The sequence below is a fragment of the Grampus griseus genome (assembly GCF_964374135.1).
Source record: "Grampus griseus genome assembly, chromosome: 1".
In the NCBI taxonomy this organism is placed as follows: Eukaryota; Metazoa; Chordata; class Mammalia; order Artiodactyla; family Delphinidae; genus Grampus; species Grampus griseus.
In genome coordinates, this window is record NC_139017.1 from 156,537,338 (window position 1) to 156,557,357 (window position 20,020).

The window sequence follows — 20,020 nt, forward strand, 5'->3', positions numbered from 1 at the left end:
CTTATATTCCTTGATGTCTCAACAGGCTTTTGCATTCTTGACCACTCTTTCCTTCTTGAAACCCTCATCTTGAAATCCCATGGATCTCCAAACACCCAGGTATAAGTCTAGGAGGATTGTTTCAAGGAGTTGAGAAGTGATTGGAACAAGTAGCTCTCCTTGGGTTCAAGTTTAGAGGAAGGTTTTCTGTAATTACTATCAGGAGACTAGCTCGAGGAGAAGCAGCTCCCTCCTTCCACCATATGCTCACACCCATTTTCCTGTCTACACGAGCAATAGAAAATACTTGGCACATAGATCCCTTTCTCTTCTACCATTCCCATAATTAATTGATCATAGTACCCTTCCTGCTTGAGTCTGGAGGCAACTGTGAATTCCTTTCAAACAGGCAAGCCACAAGCAATCAATCTGAGTTGCCGCTTGACTCTGTGTTTGTTCAGCCCTCCTCAGCCAATAGAATTGGCCTCAGCCTTGGTTGGTCCTTTTTGATGGAGCCTGGGGAAACTAGTCTCATTTCTCGCCTTCCTAAGTCCCCTCCTCTCAGGCCCCCTTTCTAACATGGGATAACTTGGGACACGTCTCTCTTCATGTGATTGATACCGGGAATGTCCAAACCAATCATATGAGACCTTGGCCCCTACACACAAGTGTGTGGCCCTGAGTGGCCTAACTGTGGTCTGAATCTGCTGTTTCCACTCTTCCTGATGGCACCTCTACCCACTCCCTGCCCAGAGGATGTCACGGTTTAACACACTGATCTTCCAAGGAAAGGCATCAGAGTTGTAACATGGTAACAGAATGTGAAACATGATAGTAAATGAAATTAAGTATGTGAGCTGTGAAACGGAAAACACAATTCTCGTTCTTTTTACAGAACTATAAATATCATACTTTTTTAATCAATATGGAAACTAAAGACAAATGTAGCCCATATATCAGAGGCAGAGGGACTGTCACCCTGTCCTCTGAAGTACAATTCACATCCGTATCCCATCTTAATGAGGTGGAAATCTACAATCCCTCCAAGTATTTTCAGGAATCTTTGTCAGCTCTGGCTTCCTTTGAACCTTGAACTCACTGCCATGCCTCACCCGTCTTGGTTCTGCTCTGCCAACGTAAGTTGAAAACTTGGCCCATTTTTCCTGACCCCCGCCCCAAACAAAAACAAAACCATTAACAAAGGTGTTTGCATGCAGCACAGCCTTTATTGGAGGTTTGTGGCAATGCAGGGACTTCACACCTCAACAATGCAAGTGGCTTGAAATGAAAATTGGAGCAGTCAGGAACCCCAGAGCCTTTCGGTCCCCCCCCCCCGAAGCTTCTCCCTGGCTTCTGTCTTGGCAAGCCCCGGCTTCCCTGTGATGTGCGTTGCCCCCTCTCGTCTCACTCCAGCCTCCTCCACTTTGCTGCCTCTCGACCTCGGCCCCGTCTCAGGACTTCTGTCGACTTCTTAGGCACAAGAGCCCGGTTGCCCTTGGCTTTGCCATCTCCTTACAGGCTGATGTCTCCCTCCCCGACCCAAGCTCTTTAGGTATAGGGTGATATTGTCTCTAACAGAGAGAGCTTTCACTTGGAAGAAACCCTGGGGCTGGCTGTTAAAATATCTTTTTTGTTAACCCACTAGTCAAAGATAAGATGAGGGCTGCCTCAAGGAGGGCTTCCTTTGCCAGGTCAGACCATGGCCCCGCAGTGCAGGGTCTGCACGTCCTGGCATGGGGGCGGTGAGGGCTGGCCTTTCAGTGGGCAGAGTGGGCTGGGGTGCTCCCCCAGTGTTCACATCACAGCAGTAATTCATGGGTGTGCAGAGCCTTTGGGGCCACAGCTCTCTCCCAAGTCACTCCTGATTTTCTCTCAACCTCTCAGATGACAATGATTCTTTCCCCACTTCTTCTCCACTGACTTTTCTCCTCCTCTTTCCCCTTGAAGCCAGAGGGCCCAGCATGACCTCTTCTCTGGGAACTTCTTGCCTCTCTTGGAATTTCTCATCCACTCCGAGGCTTCTACTGTTGCTTGGGGACGACTCTTCAGTCTCTACCTCCAGCCCTCCCTCTGTCCTGAGCTTCAGGCCCACAGTGATATCGAACTCACCTGAAGCCCTCCCTGGAGGGTGCTTCCCATGCAGCACGCCCAGAACCTAACTCTTTCTATTTTCCCAAACCTGCTTTTTTTGTTGCCTTCCCCAGCTCGGTGAAGAGTGTCACCATCCGAGGTGGCCAAGCCAGACACCACAGTGACATCTTTACACTCCTCACCCTTCCCTGTACCCTTAGTCACCGCGACCTGGCAAATCCGTCTCTGCACTGACACTGGCCTCCATGCCCTTGCCGCTCTTCAGGGGTGATGGTCCCAGGCCCTCTCAGCTCTCACCTGTCTCACTGCATAGCGTCTCCAGTCACCCCACCACACACATCCCAATTCATTCTCCACCGCGGGAGTGAACTTCCTAAGACACAGATCTGACAGCATCACACGTTGCTCGGACTCCCGCCAGTGACTCTTTATCACTGACAGGGTCAAGTTCAGATTCCTTAGCGTGGAGCACAAGGCCCTTCCGGAAGGAGGCCGAGGCCGACTTTTCTAAGTCCTCTCTAAGTAGCTTGCAATTAGCCACAGCAGAAATGCGCCCTTCCAGAATGCACACACCAAGGAAGCCAGCCGAGCATGTGAAATCTTGCTTTCAAAAGGGCTTCGAGCCCCGGAGACTCCCCGGGGCCTGAGGCGCCTGAGACAGAGCTCTGCTCAGAACTGGGAGGGCACAAAATGCTGTCCCACTCTCCGAGCCCCCAGGGCCCTCCACTGCCTGCGATTCGGGTCCATTTCTCTGTCTAATTCACCACGTGCTGCAAGAATAGCGTGAGAAGCATCCTCAATAATGCCTGTGATTTTCTGGAAGTGATTTTCCATACTGCCCTTCCTTAGTAGGCTGAGCTGAAAGGAACAGAGAAGGGTCCTCCTCGTGCGCCTCATGGTACCAGGAGCTGTGGTCATGCCGGGGTTAATGGGTTCAGACTCAGGGAGGATTAAAGCCTCTTGGCCTTTCTTTCTCTCGTGTAGAACTCTCAAGGGCTGGCATCTGTAAGTGGATAAACCTCACCCACTGGGCAGTGGTCCGTAAATACTGTCCGTAAATACTTGCTGAGTGAACCGACGGCTGGATGGGTCCAATTCCCCACCAGGATTATGTAGACATACGAGCCCAAAAGGGAAATTACTGGCCTGGGTTCGCCAACCTGCCCGGCAGCTCAGAGTGACACGAGCTCCTTGAGTCCCAGGCTTCACAGAGCAGCTTGGAGGGTGGTGCCTCTGCCTCAAACAGCAGACGCCACTCGCCTGGCTGAAAGGTGAGCTCAGTCTGGAGACACAGCCCAGACCAAGAGGGAATGGGGGCCATCCAGGGTCTAGGGGCAGAGCAGGTGCAGGTCTCACCTCGAAGGAGGCCCAGCCCATCAAGGCTTGGCCCAGGTGGCAGAGGGAAGGAGGAAGGGTGGGGTGTTGTGAGGTGGGGTGACTGGAGATGCTTTGCAGTGAGACAGGTGACAGGTGGCAGAGACCACATGGTCTCCCTTCACTTTGTGTCACTTTCGGCACCTTTTCAAAGGCGGAAGTCCGTGGGAGCCCTGAACCTTGCGGAACCTCTTTGATCCGTAAGAAGGGAGAACATGTGGATTTCAGCAACAGGCCCCTGACTTGTGAGGGACATTGGCCCTGGATCAAAGAGGACCGCATGGGGAAGGAATCACGTTCAGATGCTCTGAGCGCTGAGAGGCAGGTGGTAGAGAGAAAGCATCCTGAACAAGAAAGACTTGGCCCCTGAGGTCCAAGCCTAACACTGCAGGCTGCCCCCAAACCCAGGGAGACAGGGATTCGGTCTGCAGCAGCTTGGGCGGCCAGTGCCCAGATGCATTCCAAATTTTTTGGCCCCAGGGAGAGGAACCTGTGAAATCTGAGACAGAAGCAGTGTCAGGCATGGAAAGAGCATGGATTCAAACAGGCCTACATTCAACCCTAGCCATGTCAGCCCAGAGCTGTGGGTCACCGGCTGGCTAAACCCTTCTGAGTTTTAAAGCGGGGACATGAGTAGTGGCCTTAAAGGGTGATTGCTTACTTGTTCATTCACTCAGCATTTAACACCTTTTGGTTGAGTACCTACTATGTGCCCGCCAGTCACTGACTCAGTCCTTATTTATTAACTGCCTTATTAAGTGCCAGACATTGTTCTAGATGCAGAGAATCGCAGTGATGAATAAGTCAGACCAAGTTCCGTGATCTCAGAGCGTTTAGGTTTTAGCATCCTCAGGCAGAATACAGGCAAGAAATCCAATAAACAAATTTCAGATCGTAATAGGAGCTATGAGGGAGATCAAGTTACTAGTAACAAGGGAGGCTGCTTAGGAGGGAGCCGTCAGGAGGGGACTCTGAGGAGGCGGCATTTGAACTGAGTCCTGAATGACAAGAAGGAGCCTGTTATGTGATGACCTGGGCATTCCCAACAGAAGGAACAGCAGGTGTAAAGACCCTGAGGTGGGAGAGAGCTTGTTAGAGGAACAGAAAGCAGACCCACAGTGGGCAACGTAGAGCTGGGGGGGAGGCGAGGGGAGTGGGTGGGGCTGTGGTGGAGCAGGACCGGAAGTGTGGGTTTGGTTCTAAATTCAGGAGGGAGCCAGGAAAGGCTTTTCAGCATTGTGTAAAATGATCACCCCGGGTGCTAGAAGGGAGAGGGATTGTAGCTGGCAAGAGGCACAACTGGGAGGCCAGTCAGGAGGCAGCTATGGCAGGTGTGCCGGCTGGAGACGATGCATCTCGGTCAAGGGTGGCCGTGGTAGAGGTGGAGGGAAGGGGGTAAACTGGGGCCGTGGTTTAGGGGCACAGCCAACAGCCTTGCTGATGGAAGGCATGTAGGTGCTGATGGAACAAAGGGTCGGGGTTGACTCCTAGGCTCTTTCTGGAGCGCTGGCAGGGTGAGGATGCCAGTGACCAAGATGGGGACGACTGCAACAGGGAGTGGGAAGTGTGTGCCCTAAAGGCAGTCAAGAGAGCTCATTTTGTCCGGGTCAAGTTTGAGATGCCTGTGAGATCTCCAAGTAGGGGTATCAGTTCTGTGGCTGGGGGCAGTTCCAAGCCAGAAAGAGATCAGGAGAGGGGTGAGAGACCCTACGTGGCAATGGAGATAGCCAGGAGGGTCTGGGGACTGCATGCTGGGACCCCTTGTGCTGTTCAAATTATACAGCATACAGAAAGCACCACATACCCTGCCAGACAGTGTGGACATCGAGTGATTCCAAGCACAGGGACTTGGCATGGACCATGGCTCCCAGAGGGCATTCCTAACTACGGGGTCCCCCTACTACCACTGGGCTCACTAGTCCTTCTCCTGTCGCCTTTGCCATCACTACTGTTACTATCACAGAACCACGCAGAATGTGGGCTCTGGAGTTCGATCACCTGGATTCAAATCCTGGCCTTGCCACTCACACCCACTAGCTGAGTGATTGTGGGTGTGAGTGCCCTTCTCTGTGCCCTGGTTTTCTCACCTGTGAATTATAATAACAGTAGTACTTAACTCAGAAGGTGAAGTGGGGCTCAAGTTGATCAATGCTCCACTCGCAGCAGAGGGCCTTGTTCACAGCAATGACTCAATGACAGTTAGCTGTCGTGGTTCTCAGAGCCACGGCCATCACTGGCCAGCGTTTATCAAGCACTAGCTATGTGCCAGACCTTGTGTTATCTAATTTAATCCTTACAAAAACCCCAGGAGGTTAAGATCTTACAGTGAGACCTGGTGAGGTGAGGTACTTTGCCTGTGGTCACACAGCTAGAGGGTGATTCTGCCCAAGTCCATGTGCCTGCCAGCCACGATCTTGGCCAACCCTGTCTACTGTAGACAAGGACGATGGCCTGTGACCCATGGCAAGAGACTCATGATGGCATCGTTACTTCCAGAGCTCCTGCAGTTTGGTCCGGGACCCAACAACTTGGTCCCCTCTTAGGTACATCCCCTGCACGGGTCCACCAGACCAGGGACTGCCCCGTCTGCTGTGGTTTCCCTTTGACCTTCCTCTTTAACTTGTACCAGGAGCTCTTTAGGAGAGAAGCCCCAGGGAAAGGGCCTGAGGCGGTTCTGCTGGGCAGATGCCACTTTGGGGTGGGGGCCAGGGTCTGGGGGACCAGGGTCTCTTATGAGGAAACCTGACCCAAGACTCACCCACCTCTACCTGAGCGTGGGTGGCGGGGTCCTAGCTGTGGAGAATGCACAATGCCTCTGCCTCAGGCCCGTCAGGCAGAGAAGATGGGGAGTGGGAAGAGGCTTCTCCCACCTGGAAAAGCCCCCTCCAGGATCTGGGGCTTCCGGAAGCCCACGTCAAGACTGGCATTGCAGTGACCAAGGCCTGACAGGCAGAGAAATAGGTGGATACTTGCGTGGGTCTGGAGTCAGAGAGTTATGGATTTGAATCCTGGCTCCAACATTTAGTAGCCGGGTGACTGTGGGCAAGTTTTAAAAACTCTCTGAGCTTCAGTTTCCTCATCTGTAAACTGTGGGTGACATAACACCTGTCTCTTTGAGCAGTTTGAGGATTCAATGAGAAAATGCAGGTACAGCATTTAGCACGATGCCTGGCCTGTAATGAAAGTGCAGCAAAGAAGAGGTACATAGCCGAATACCGTGTCCTGTTTACATTCATCCTCTCAGAAGGTCACCTCGGGGGAAGTTTCTACGAAGAATTCTGGGGGTGGCGGAAATAACAGTGCTCTCGGGCAGTTGGCATTTAAGAAGGGGTGTCCTTGATAAAGCCAAGGATAAAGGGGCAGAATCCTGAGAAGAGTGGACTGATGAGGTTGAGCAGGGACACTGAGCTGCACAGTACAAGGAAAGGGGGAGCACTGCTGGTGGGTTTGGGGCAACGATGCCCTGGCCCTCTCAGCCTTGCACTAGAGTTGTAAGATGGTAGCTTCTCCCCAGTAGGGGGCCTGTTGGAATTTTCCTTTCCTCAGAGGCTGAGTAGCCCTGGGGAGGGAGGATACGGGTAGAACCCCAATGCCAAGGGCCCCAAAGCTTCTAGGCATCCAAGATTGTGCCCTGGAATTGGCCTGAAATGGTGGGGGGTGGGGTGGGGAGGAATACAATGTAGGTTCCTCCATTCCTACCTGAAATTTGTGAGTCACTGGAGAGTTAACAGACATCAAAGGGAGCTGAGGGATAGTTCTCTAAAATTATAGTTAATTGAGGAAATTTCAGTGGAACTTAAAGACAATCATAAATAAAGTCATAAACTTGGAAAGGCAGCTATCAGCATAACACACCTGCACCCTAGAATATACATGACTTAATAACAATGGAGAATGCCCATCGCCACAGAAGGAGAAAGTGTAAATTAATATTTTAGGAGTGTGGTGTCAGCTGAAGGTTATATTTTATGACTCTGAAGTTGTAACCATGAAATATGATACCTTGTTTAAAGTGTGAGAAAACCTCCAAACAACTTTTACAGCATCTTCAATCAAAACAGAATGGTGCAGGAACAAGGGTGTCAAAGGAGCCTGAGAGGCAGGGAAGACTCCAACGGCAAAGGTACCATCTTCAGAGTAGACAGGCACCTCTGGCTAGAGGGTCTTAAGCTCCGAGTGCTCAGTTCCAGCACAGTCTGGAAGTCGTTGACTAAAATTGGGAAGTTTGACTGTGTCAGGATGGCTTACCAAACTGCTATCAAGCAGGGAGTGTTACTGAGCCAAACCTGGGTCTGCTCACCTGATGCACAGCAGAGCCAAACTACTGACACAGGATTGTGGTGAAGGAAAGTATAGCGTTTATTGCAAGGCCAAGCAAAGAGAATGGGCAGCTCACGTTTAAAAGACCCGAACTCCCTGATGGCATTCACACAAGGGTTTTCAAAAACAAGGTGAGGGAGAGGGTCACGGGGTGCCTGATCAGCTCGCGGACATTTCTTCTGATTGGTTGGTGGTGAGGTAATTGGGAGTCAACATCATCAACCTTCTGGTTCCAACAGATATGGGTTCTACATGCTGGTGGTCAGCATGCATTTAACTTCTTTCACCCGGTGAGGGTTTTAGTCTCTGCAAAACAACACAAGGATATGGCTCAGGATATTGTCTATAGCCCTTGAGGCGGAACTAAAGGCCCTTGACTTTGTTTTATGGCCAAACTATTGTTATTTTGTCTTGCTTGACTCTTTTCCTTTGTTTCTGCATTGTTTCACTTTTCTAATTAAATGTACTCTTTGGGATTCAGGGAAGGCCTATGACGCTAAACCTTTTTCTTTTTTTTAACACCTTTATTGGAGTATAATTGCTTTATGATGGTGTGTTAGTTTCTGCTTTATAACAAAGTGAACCAGCTATACATATACATATATCCCCATGTCCCCTCCCTCTTGCATCTCCCTCCCATGCTCCATATCCCACCCCTCTTGGTGGTCACAAAACACTGAGCTGATCTCCCTGTGCTATGCGGCTGCTTCCCACTAGATATCGATTTTACATTTGGTAGTGTATATATGTCCATGCCACTCTCACTTCGTCCCAGCTTACCCTTCCCCCTCCTCATGTCCTCAAGTCTATTCTCTACATCTGCGTCTTTATTCTTCTCCTGCCCCTACGTTCTTCAGAAACTTTTTTTTTTTTAGATTCCGTATATATGTGTTAGCATACGGTATTTGTTTTTCTCTTTCTGACTTAATTCACTCTGTATGACAGACTCTGGGTCCATCGACCTCACTACAAAAACTCAGTTTCATTTCTTTTTATGGCTGAGTAATATTCCATTGTACATATGTGCCACATCTTTATCCATTCATCTGTCAATGGACACCTATGTTGCTTCCATATCCTGGCTATTGTAAATAGAGGTGCAATGAACATTGTGGTACATGGCTCTTTTTTTTTTTTTTTTTTTTTTTACTGAACCATTTTGAACCTTACTAGCTAAGTTAGCTCTCAGCTAGATATACTTTTTTTTTAACATCTTTATTGGAGTATAATCACTTTACAGTGGTGTGTTAGTTTCTGCTGTATAACAAAGTGAATCAGCTATGCATATACCTACATCCCCATGTGTCCTCCCTGTTGCATCTCCCTCCCACCCTACCTATCCCACCCCTCTAGGTGGTCACAGAGCACCAAGGTGATCTCCCTGTGCTATGCGGCTGCTTCCCACTAGCCATCTATTTTACATTTGGAAGTGTATATATGTACATGCTGCTCTCTCACTTCATCCCAGCTTACCCTTCCCCCTCCCCGTGTCCTCAAGTCCATCCTCTATGTCTGTGTCTTCATTCCTGTCCTGCCCCTAGGTTCTTCAAAACCATTTTTTTTGTTTTAGATTCCATATATATACGTGTTAGCATATGGTATTTGTTTTTCTCTCTCTGACTTACTTCACTCTGTATGACAGACTGAGGTCCATCCACCTCATTACAAATAACTCAATTTCATTTCTTTTTATGGCTGAGTAGTATTCAATTGTATATATGTGCCACATCTTCTTTATCCATTCATCTGTCGATGGGCATTTAGGTTGCTTCCATGTCCTGGATATTGTAAATAGAGGTGCAATGAACATTGTGGTACATGACTCTTTTTGAATTATGGTTTTCTCAGGGTATATGCCCAGTAGTGGGATTGCTGGGTCATATGGTAGTTCTATTTTTAGTTTTTTGAGGAACTTCCATACTGTTCTCCGTAGTGGCTGTATCAATTACATTCCCACCAACAGTGCAAGAGTGTTCCCTTTCCTCCACACCCTCTCCAGGATTTATTGTTTGTAGATTTTTTGATGATGGCCATTCAGACTGTGTGAGGTGATACCTCATTGTAGTTTTGATTTGCATTTCTCTAATGATTAGTGATTCTGAGCATCCTTTCATGTGTTTCTTGGCAATCCTGTATCTTCTTTGGAGAAATGTCTATTTAGGTCTTCTGCACATTTTTGGATTCGGTTGTTTGTTTTTTTGATATTGAGCTGCATGAGCTGCTTGTAAATTTTGGAGATTAATCCTTTGTCAGTTGCTTCGTTTGCAAATATTTTCTCCCATTCTGAGGGTTGTCTTTTTGTCTTGTTTATGGTTTCCTTTGCTGTGCAGAAGCTTTTGTTTCATTAGGTCCCATTTTTTATTTTTGTTTTTATTTCCATTTCTCTAGGAGGTAGGTCAAAAAGGATCTTGCTCTGATTTATGTCATGGAGTGTTCTGCCTATGGTTTCCTCTAAGAGTTTTATAGTGTCTGGCATTGGATTTAGGTCTTTAATCCATTTTGAGTTTATTTTTTTGTATGGTGTTAGGGAGTGTACTAATTTCATTCTTTTACATGTAGCTGTCCAGTTTGCCCAGCATCACTTATTGAAGAGGCTGTCTTTTCTCCACTGTATATTCTTGCCTCCTTTATCAAAGATAAGGTGACCATATATGTGTGGGTTTATCTCTGGGCTTTCTATCCTGTTCCATAAATCTAATTTCTGTTTTTGTGCCAGTACCATACTGTCTTGATTACTATAGCTTTGTGGTATAGTCTGAAGTCAGGGAGCCTGATTCCTCCAGCTCCATTTTTCTTTCTCAGGATTGCTTTGGCTGTTCGGGGTCTTTTGTGTTTCCATACAAATTGTGAAAATTTTTGTTCTACTTCTGTGAAAAATGCCATTGGTAGTTTGATAGGGATTGCATTGAATCTGTAGATTGCTTTGGGTAGTAGAGTCATTTTCACAATGTTGATTCTTCCAATCCAAGAACATGGTCTATGTCCCCATCTGTTTGTATCATCTTTAATTTCTTTCATCAGTGTCTTATAGTTTTCTTTTTTTTTTTTTTTGCGGTACACAGGGCTCTCACTGTTGTGGCCTCTCCCATTGTGGAGCACAGGCTCCAGACACACAGGCTCAGTGGCCATGGCTCATGGGCCCAGCCGCTCCGCGGCATGTAGGATCTTCCCAGACTGGGGCACAAACCCGTGTCCCCTGCATTGGCAGGCAGACTCTCAACCACTGCGCCACCAGGGAAGCCCCTATAGTTTTCTTCATACAGGTCTTTTGTCTCCTTAGGTAGGTTTATTCCTAGGTATTTTATTCTTTTTGTTGCAGTGGCAAATGGGAGTGTTTCCTTAATTCCTCTTTCAGATTTTTCATCATTAATGTATTGGAATGCAAGAGGTTTCTATGCATTAATTTTGTATCCTGCTACTTTGCCAAATTCATTGATTAGCTCTAGTAATTTTCTGGTAGCCTCTTTAGGATTCTCTATGTATAGTATCATGTCGTCTGCAAACAATAACAGTATTTCTTCTTTTCCAATTTGGATTCCTTTTATTTCTTTTTCTTCTCTGATTGCTGTGGCTAAAACTTCCAAAACTATGTTGAATAATAGTGGTGAGAGTGGACAACGTTGTCTTGTTCCTGATCTTAGAGGAAATGGTTTCAGTTTTTCACCATTGAGAATGATGTTGACTGTGCGTTTGTCATATATGGCCTTTTCTATGTTGAGGTAAGTTCCCTGTATGCCTACTTTCTAGAAGGTTTTTTATCATAAATGGTGTTGAATTTTGTCAAAAGCTTTTCCTGCATCTATTGAGATGATCATATGGTTTTTCTCCTTCAATTTGTTAGTATGGTTTATCACATTGATTGATTTGCATATATTGAAGAATCCTTGCATTCCTGGGCTAAACCCCACTTGATCATGGTGTATGATCCTTTTCATGTGCTGTTGGATTCTGTTTGCTAGTATTTTGTTGAGGATTTTTGCATCTACGTTCATCAGTGATATTGACCTGTAGTTTTCTTTCTTTGTGACATCTTTGTCTGGTTTTGGTATCATGGTGGAGGCTGATACCAAAGGAGGCTGATGGTGGAGGCTAAAGATATTTTAGAAACAAGAGGTGGGGGATACTAGGGGGGGGAAGGGAAGGGTCTGTCCCTGGGAATATCCAACAGGGTCCTGCTTGGTTTCAAGAAGTGTGATGTAATGGAGGAGACCACAGTCCTGGTCCAGAGAGACTCAGCTGGAATCCTAAGTTGGCCACGTACTGCATCACCTTCTCAAAGTTACCTTCTGAACCTTTCTGAGCTTCAGTTTCCTGTATCATTTATTTGTTCAACGGATATTTATTGGGTGCCTGCTATACACTAGGAAATGTGGTAGCTGCTGGGGACAGAACAGACATGGCCCCTGCCCTCATGGACTTTACTGTCTAGATATTAAATAAATTACTAAGTTGATCAATTGATTATGGGAAAGTATGTGGTGCTCTAAAAGCATATGATGGGGAGAAGGGGTATTCTGTTTCTGGAACGGTCCTTGAGAAGCGACACTTAGACTGGGACCTAAAGGCTAAGCAGGGGCCAGCCAGGCCCAAGGAGGTAGGGAAGACGTTTTCAGAAAGAGAAAGTAGCACTTTCAAAGGTCCTTGGGCAGAGAGATGCTTGGTGCAACAGAAGAGCTGGGAGGAGGCCGGTGTGGTTACAGAAAGTGGGCAGGTAGAGGCTGGTATGAGGCGAGGCCCTGTGAGGTCCATGTCAGCCCCCGGATAGGATATTCTGAGTGACAGTGCAGTTGTCGAAGGTCCCTGCTGAAGGGCGTGGTGTCATCAGGTCTGTACTGTTTGGGATCACTCAGGCTTCTGTGTTAGGAATGGGTGTGCTGGGGCAGGAGGGATGCTTAGACACAGGAGGGAGACTTCATGGCTGGGCTTGGACCACGATGTGGCTTAGGGTAGAGCAGATGCAGTGAAGACAGGAGACCGAATCAAGAGCCGCTTAGAAGGACAGACAGGCTTTGGTCACTGTTGCGTGTGGGGGGCAGGAGGGGTTGAGGATGTCCCCCAGCTCTGCCATGAGGCATGGGGTGAATAGTGCTGACACCCCCCCTCCAAGACAGGAAACTGGAAGAAGGCTGAGTGTCGTGGGAAGAGAGGATGAGGACGGTCTTGGTCAGGGTGTGTTGGGAACGACATAAGATGGATACCTAGAAGGGTTTCTAGGACCAGGAACCAGGCAGGAGGCTGAGGAGTTGTTCTCTCTCCCCCAAGACCTGCTTCCGCTGCAGCCTTTCTGCTGCTGCGTCATCATCTAGACGCGCAGACCGTGTGGACTGCAGGCCTGTGGGAGCTCCTTCTCAGCCTCCTTTCAGGAGCTTCTGCTTCTGCCTGCTGCCCGTTAAATGTCTTCTGCCCCTGGCCGTCTTCACTCCTGTGGAGCCAGCTCCCTCTTCATCCCGCCCACTCCTGGCCTCTTGGTCTCTAGGCTCCAGGCCCACCTGCCTATCCCTCTTGCGCTCACATTCAGCGTGGGGGCGGGGAAGGGGTCATCACCATCCCGCATCCCTGTCATCCTCAGCACTGTTACCCTGTTAGAGACCTCAGCATGCTCTTCCCCTCCTCCCCTTCACAACCCACTCCTGGGTGGTGGAAGCCACATCCTCTTGCTTCTCCCCCAGCCTTGTTCTTGAATCTCTTCTGTTCCTTCTCTTCCCTCCCATGGCCATGGGTTCAGGCTCTGACGTCGGGCACAGCCTCTTCACCGTTCTCCTCACTGCTTTCTCCCCACTGGGCACACTCGCCACCCCAAAACCACATCATCCATCCATCACGTGGGGACCAGGAGTCATCTTTCCAAAGCAGGCCTGGGCTTTCACTCGCTGCTGACAAACTGGCACGTCTACCCGACACCTGCAGGGTAGAATCCATCCCTTTAGCAAGACCACCAGGGCCTTTCTGAGCCGACCGCTACCTTCCTCTCCACGTCCACCCCATCACACACCTCTGCATCCTGCACCTTCATCTGGAGGAAAGCCGACCGCTCCCCAAGCACACCACACCCATTCGGACCCCCTTACCTCCAGATGCCCTGTTTCCTCTGCCGGGAGCCCCTTATTTTTCTGTCCCTCCAGCACACTCCTACTCCTTTTTCAAGGTCCAGGTTAAGTGTGTCTTCTTTGACCATGATTTTCCTAACCTTCAGTGCAGCCAAGATGAAGCCACTGTGGCTAGGGGTGTAGACACTGCCACCTGCTGTAGACAGGGCCAATGTGGGACTACTGGGGCCGGCAGGCCCAGTGCTTGCTGGGAGTGACATTGACAAATTCCCGCTTGCTGGCTGGCTCCTGTAGCTTACCTCCCTGGTAGTGGTCACAGTGAAGTGATTTACATCAGAAGGAGACAAACCCTGCCTTGAATGTCAAACTTCATAGGCTCCTGCCAGAGAGATACCCAGGGTGGAAATACCGTGTGATTTGATACAACAAACAAATAGCACCGGCAAACTAGATTTACAGCTAGGCAAGGCAATCTGCCTACCTTCCCTCCCTCCCTCCTCCCTTCACGGGGCCTGGGCACCTGGATTGGAGGTAGTGAAAGAGAAAGGGAGGAGGGGGAGAATAGACCCGCAGCTCCTTTCCTTGGCATCCGAGGCCCTTCACAGCACAGCCCTTGCCTCCCTCCCAGCCCAGCTCCACCATTTCTGCCTTTGCTCTTTGAGTTCACACAGTCCTGACCAAGTCCCTAAATGACGCTCTCACCCCTGCAGCCGCCTTGCTCTTGCCTTTCCGCTGCCCAGGACACCCTTTCGCCTGATCCTACCAGGCAGTCAGCCCTCAGGTGAAGTGGATCCTGCTAGCTCAGCATTCAAAATGCAGTCAGTCACTGACTCCCTCTCACTAGTACCACCTGGTCCAGGCCACCATCATCTCTCTCCTGAACCATCACCATAGCCTCGACAAGCTCTTGCTTCTGCCGTCTTCCTCTTTGGTCTGTTGTCTGCATAGCACCTCAAGGGATCCTGTTAATACACCAGTCAGATCATGTCATCTGCTCAGAACCATCCGCTGGCTTCTCATCTCACTCAAGTTAAAGCCCAAGCCCTAACAATGGCCTCAAAGGTCCTCCACGGGGCCTTGTCCCTGCCACTCTCCTCCTCACTCCAGTGCTCCGGGCCCTTCAACAGTGCCAGGCCTCTGCACACCATGGCCTTTGCACTTGCTGTTCCATCTGGACTGCTCTTTCCCCAGATAACTGTCTGGCTTTCCCTCTCCCTCCTTCAGGTCTTGGCTCAGATGTCAGCTCCTCAGCGAGGCCTTCCCTGACCACCTTTCTGCAATGTCCATACCCCCACTTCCAGTGCAGAATACTCCCCATCTCCGTTCTGCATTTATCACCACCTCACTTACCATAGGGTTTACTTATTTATCTTGGGTATTGTCTGTTTCCCTCTGGCTGGAATGTAAGCTCCATGAGGGTAGGGATTTTCTTTTGTTTTATTTGCCGACGAATCCCTAGCGCCTAGAAAAGTGCCTGACACATAATAGGCACTCAGTAAACATTTGTTGAATGAATGAATGTTTCAACACAAATGTTGCCTCCTGTGTGAAGCCTTCCCTAAGTCCCATCTGCTATCACTGTGCCTCGACACCTCGGTTATAACAATTCTGGGGAGCCACTGTGTGTGAGAAACACTTGGGGCAGGGATGAAATCAAGCTTTTCATGATGTAGTGCTGGTCCTGGCCCAGTGTCTGGCACACAGTAGGTGCTCACTTAATGAGTGTGGGAGGGAAACATTCATGAGTCCCTACTGAGTGACGTGCCTTCATTTCTGTGCTCATACATACCAGGGAGCTGGCATGTAGAAATGGGCTCACTCTCTTGAAATAGACGGTGACCCTGTAGAACGACATTCGTAAGAATAGTTCGGGGCCACTGAATAAACTCACTTTTATCTCCATCCCACACTGCTTCTGTTTATCCAACTGTCAGCTCCATCTCTCCACTGGTTCATCCCCCGCACACACTCAGCCCTGATGTCCAGAACTGAGCCCTGGTTGCCTTCCGCACCACAAGATGCCCCCGTCCTGGGTTCCCTGCTGCAGGACGGCACCTTTCATCCATCCAGATGCTCGTAGCTGAAGCCTGGAATTCATCCCTCTGGACCACTCGTCCTGTAGATTCTACTTCCCAACTATCTCTCAATCAGATCCTCCCCCCACCCCCCCAGGGCCTTAGCTCAGATCACATCTGGCCTCACCTTGACTTTGGTGACTCTGCACTGTCAAGGGCATCCTGCCCGCTCCCCCAGCTCAGACCTCGTCTATGCCACGGCCACAGTGGTCTTTCTATGATGCAAATTTAATCCTGTTTCCTCACTGCCTTTGATCTTCAAGATGAAGTGGAAAGAAAAGGAGAACTTGGCACCAGTTGGGCATCTAACACGTGCTAGTCTCTGGCTAATGCTCGGTACTGTCACATTAATTATGCCATTCAGTTGTCATAAGAAGCCATTCTACAGAGAAGCAGAATGAAGCTTAGAGAAATAAATCAGCCAAGGTCCCATGGTTGGCAAACTGTGGAACCTGAATTCAAATCTTCACCTTCCTCATCCTAAAATCCATTTTCTTTCCAATATGGTCCGCTGCTTCCAATCTTTTTGGGCCCAGCACTCTCTGTCATGGGGCTCCTTCTACATTTCCAGTACCATCGCCCATCATTCCTCTCTGTTCACTCTGTGTTAGGCCATCTAGAACTACTTATCTTAGATATGCCTTGTGCTTTGGGGCTTCCATGCTTATGACCTTTGGTTCTCTTTTCTCATAAATGCCTTTCCATTTCTTCTCTAATGATCTCCTAGTCATCCTTCAAAACCCAGCTCTAATGGCGCCTCCTGCATTAAGCTTTCCCAAACTGACTCACCCAAGCAAAGTAATGTACTGCTTTATCTCTGTCCTCAAATATACTCCTGGGAGACAAGAATGTGTTGGTTAAGAGCATAGGCCCTGTAATCAGACTGTTGGGCTTAAAAATCCCAGCTCCTTTAATCACTATACGCTGTGCCTTTGGCAAATAACAGAAACTCTTTGTGCCTTGGTTTCTTTACCTGTAAAATGGGAATAATACTTCGTAGGGTCATGAAAAATGTAGAGTAGTTAGAATAGCGCCTGGCACAGTGGAAGTGCTTAATAAGCAGTAGCTTTGATTGTTGTTACTCTGCTGCCTCTGATACACGTTTGAACCCTGATACTGCATTTTTCCTTTCTTTACAACATAGTCCGTATGTCTAATACATGATATGCTAAGTGGATTACGATCACTTACTTGCATACAAGCTCCAGGAGGGCAGGCTTAGGAAATTTGGATAACGTCCACTAAGTCACCCAGCTGGAAGCCCTAGAGGAGGGATTCACATTGAGTCTGCAATAATTGAAAAACCAGTGCTCTTAGCTACTTTATGTCAGAGCATGTTCCTTGGATCATTGTTTCTGAAAATCAAGTCTCAGCTGGGATTTAGGCTGGAGCAGTGCCACTCCACCAGGATGTGCTGCAGGGATGAGTAAGACGTGGTCTCAGCCCTTGGGGATTCCCAGCAAGTTCAGAACCTAGAGTGGCAGACAGACATGTGACAGGTCATTCAAACAGTGCCAAGTACCGTGTCTGAAGTTGGACACTTTGCTCCAGGAGCACAGAGGAGAGATCCATTACTAAAAGCTTGGGGAAACGAGGCTTTACTGAGACGTGGCTTTGAAGTTGGGTCTCAAAGCATCAGAAGACTTGCTGTGGACAAGGGGCATCCCAGGCAGAGGGAGCGATGTGAACAGAGCCCAGCAGGTCTGACCACACACAGCACTAGAACAGAGCTGGCCTGGGCCCAAGGGGCAGGAGGGAAGATTGCAGAGGTCCGGCCAATCTGTGACGGGCCTGGAATGCCCTTTGAGTTTTGCTCAAGGGAGCTGTGCTGAGTTTTTGTTTTGTTCCCTCACATCTGAGGTGTACCAAGATCTGGTGGGAAAAAACATCCTGGTCACCACAGTCGTGACCGTGGAAATAAACGTGACAACTGATTTCTCCTTCCTGCCTGGTCGTTGCAGAACAGTGTGGTATAGTAGTTAAAAACGTGCTCCAAAGGGCACAGTTCACCCAACTCGTTAGCCTAGCTTGTTGGCTGTGTGACCTCAGGCAGGTTACATCACCTCCCTGTGCCTTGGTTTCCTCATCTGTCCATTGAGAGCAGTGATAACTAAAATTCTCAGAACGGGGTCTGGCACGTGATAAGAGCTTTGGAAGTGTATCATTGTTATTATCATTAGTATCATGTTAGTATCATTGTTATGTATCATGTTAGTATCATGTTAGTATCATTGTTATGAGGCCAACTCAGACTAGGGTCTTGGGGCACCCTCTCTGCACATCATGTCCCAGGACCCTCCCTGCCTCTCGTGGGTGAAGCACAGGATGAGTACCATGGCCTGGGAACCTGACCGACTCACGGTGAGCCTCCTGTCTCTGTCCACAGCGGACGACGCATGCGGCGGAACCCTGCGGGGCCAGAGCGGCATCATCTCCAGCCCGCACTTCCCCTCGGAGTACCACAACAATGCCGACTGCACCTGGACCATCCTGGCTGAGCTGGGGGACACCATCGCCCTGGTCTTTATTGACTTCCAGCTGGAGGACGGTTACGACTTTCTGGAAGTCACGGGGACTGAAGGCTCCTCCCTCTGGTAAGCGTGCCTGTCTGCCCCCTCCCCTGTTCCCTGCAGCTGTGGCTTACTGGGATGTGGTCCCCTCAGCGCCTGGACCTGCAGCTGAAGGCCCCTTTGCCACTTCCTCCACCCACTGCTGAAGAGCCTTCCTCTCATCATAATGAGAAGTCACTATGTATTTTTAGAGGTGGGGTAAATTTTTACAGTGATTTTCGTATCTGATTTGAAGCACGTCCTTGCTGAAGAATTACAGGATGGGCCTTGGTCGAGTGACTTGCAGTAAGACTAACAGTGTTCTGGTCTCAGGACATGGACAGGGTCTCAGTGAAATGATTTGAAATACTGTTCCATTTCTGGAAGCATCCAACAAAGGGAATGGAGCCCTGAGTGGCGGTTGCTTTTCCCATCCCCAGGGCTCTGAGATGGGACAGGCATTGTGTTGCGATTTCTGCGGGAAGGACTAGCCTGCTCTCTATCATTCTGGCTTTACCACTCCGCTGCCATGGAGACCCGGTGTCGGCAGGTTTGGGAAGAGAGGAATGATGAAGGCTCACCAGCCTTAGTTGCTTGTGGTCTCCCAGAGACGTGCCCAGACTGAGGTCGACTTTGGGAGTGTTTAGCTTCCTGTTTGGGTGACAAGCTGTGAGAGTGGTGGTGTGGCGTTCAGAACATGTTCTCGTATTCTCCTGGTGGCTCTGTTATCAGCATAAGGGCACCACCGGGACCTGGGTCAGCACATCGGGAGCCAAGAGAAGGATGCACTTAAGTGCGCTTCTTTGTAGCCTTCGTTGCTGCGCGGCGCTGGGGAAAGCAGGGCTCGGTGCCTGGGACGGAGGCAGAGGAGGTGTCACCGAGGGCTCTGAGAGAAGCAGAAAGTGGGAGCTACAAAAGTCAGGGGCAGATAGCGCCTCGGAAAGGCAGACACAGTGGTCAGTGGGCTGGGGACGCAGGCGGAGACGGGGAGGAGGGGTGGGAGAGGAAGAAAACAGGTGTCCGCGGATATCGAATACCTCTTTTGTACCAGGTTTCGTGCTATGTTGTAGAAACGCCAGTTGAGAAGGACATGGCCCTTTGAGGGTGAGACAATCAGACAAACCCACAACAGAAGCCAAGTGTGACTCTTTGAGAGGGATAAAGTGGTAACAGACTCCTCCCAAATATGGACTTAGAGCTTTGGGAACCGGGAAACTCAAATTTCCTGGTGTACTGGAAGGCACACTGACCTGGGAGTCAGAAGACCTTGGTGTCATCAGCTCGTCGCGTGAACTTGGCCACTTCAGGTCATTTGCTACCCTGGATGGGGTGTTGAGAGGGACGTCAGTGAGCTGATGACTAATTGCTGTGTGGAGGCTGGTCCAGGGCCAGGGGCTAGATATTTGATGCTCAGAGTTGGGGTGGAACTCTAGATGACTCTTCACTGAACTGCACTCCCAGGGACCTGCCCAGCCTGAAGACCTTCTGTCCCCCTGACTCTTTTTGTAAAATACCTATTTTTCTGGTCATAAATGTAATACATATGCTCCTTATAGAAAACACAGAAAATATTAAAAGGTATAAG

At 49.2% G+C, this 20,020-nt stretch overlaps 1 protein-coding gene across 1 annotated transcript in view; it reads left to right on the forward strand.

The window, feature by feature from the left end:
- Positions 1–20,020, forward strand: part of CSMD2 (CUB and Sushi multiple domains 2) — a gene marked incomplete at both ends in the record, with an annotated part of 666,759 nt that overhangs the window by 232,010 nt on the left and 414,729 nt on the right. The window contains 1 exon segment of the mRNA XM_082658204.1: positions 18,273–18,480. Coding sequence (XP_082514330.1) covers positions 18,273–18,480 — 208 coding nt within the window.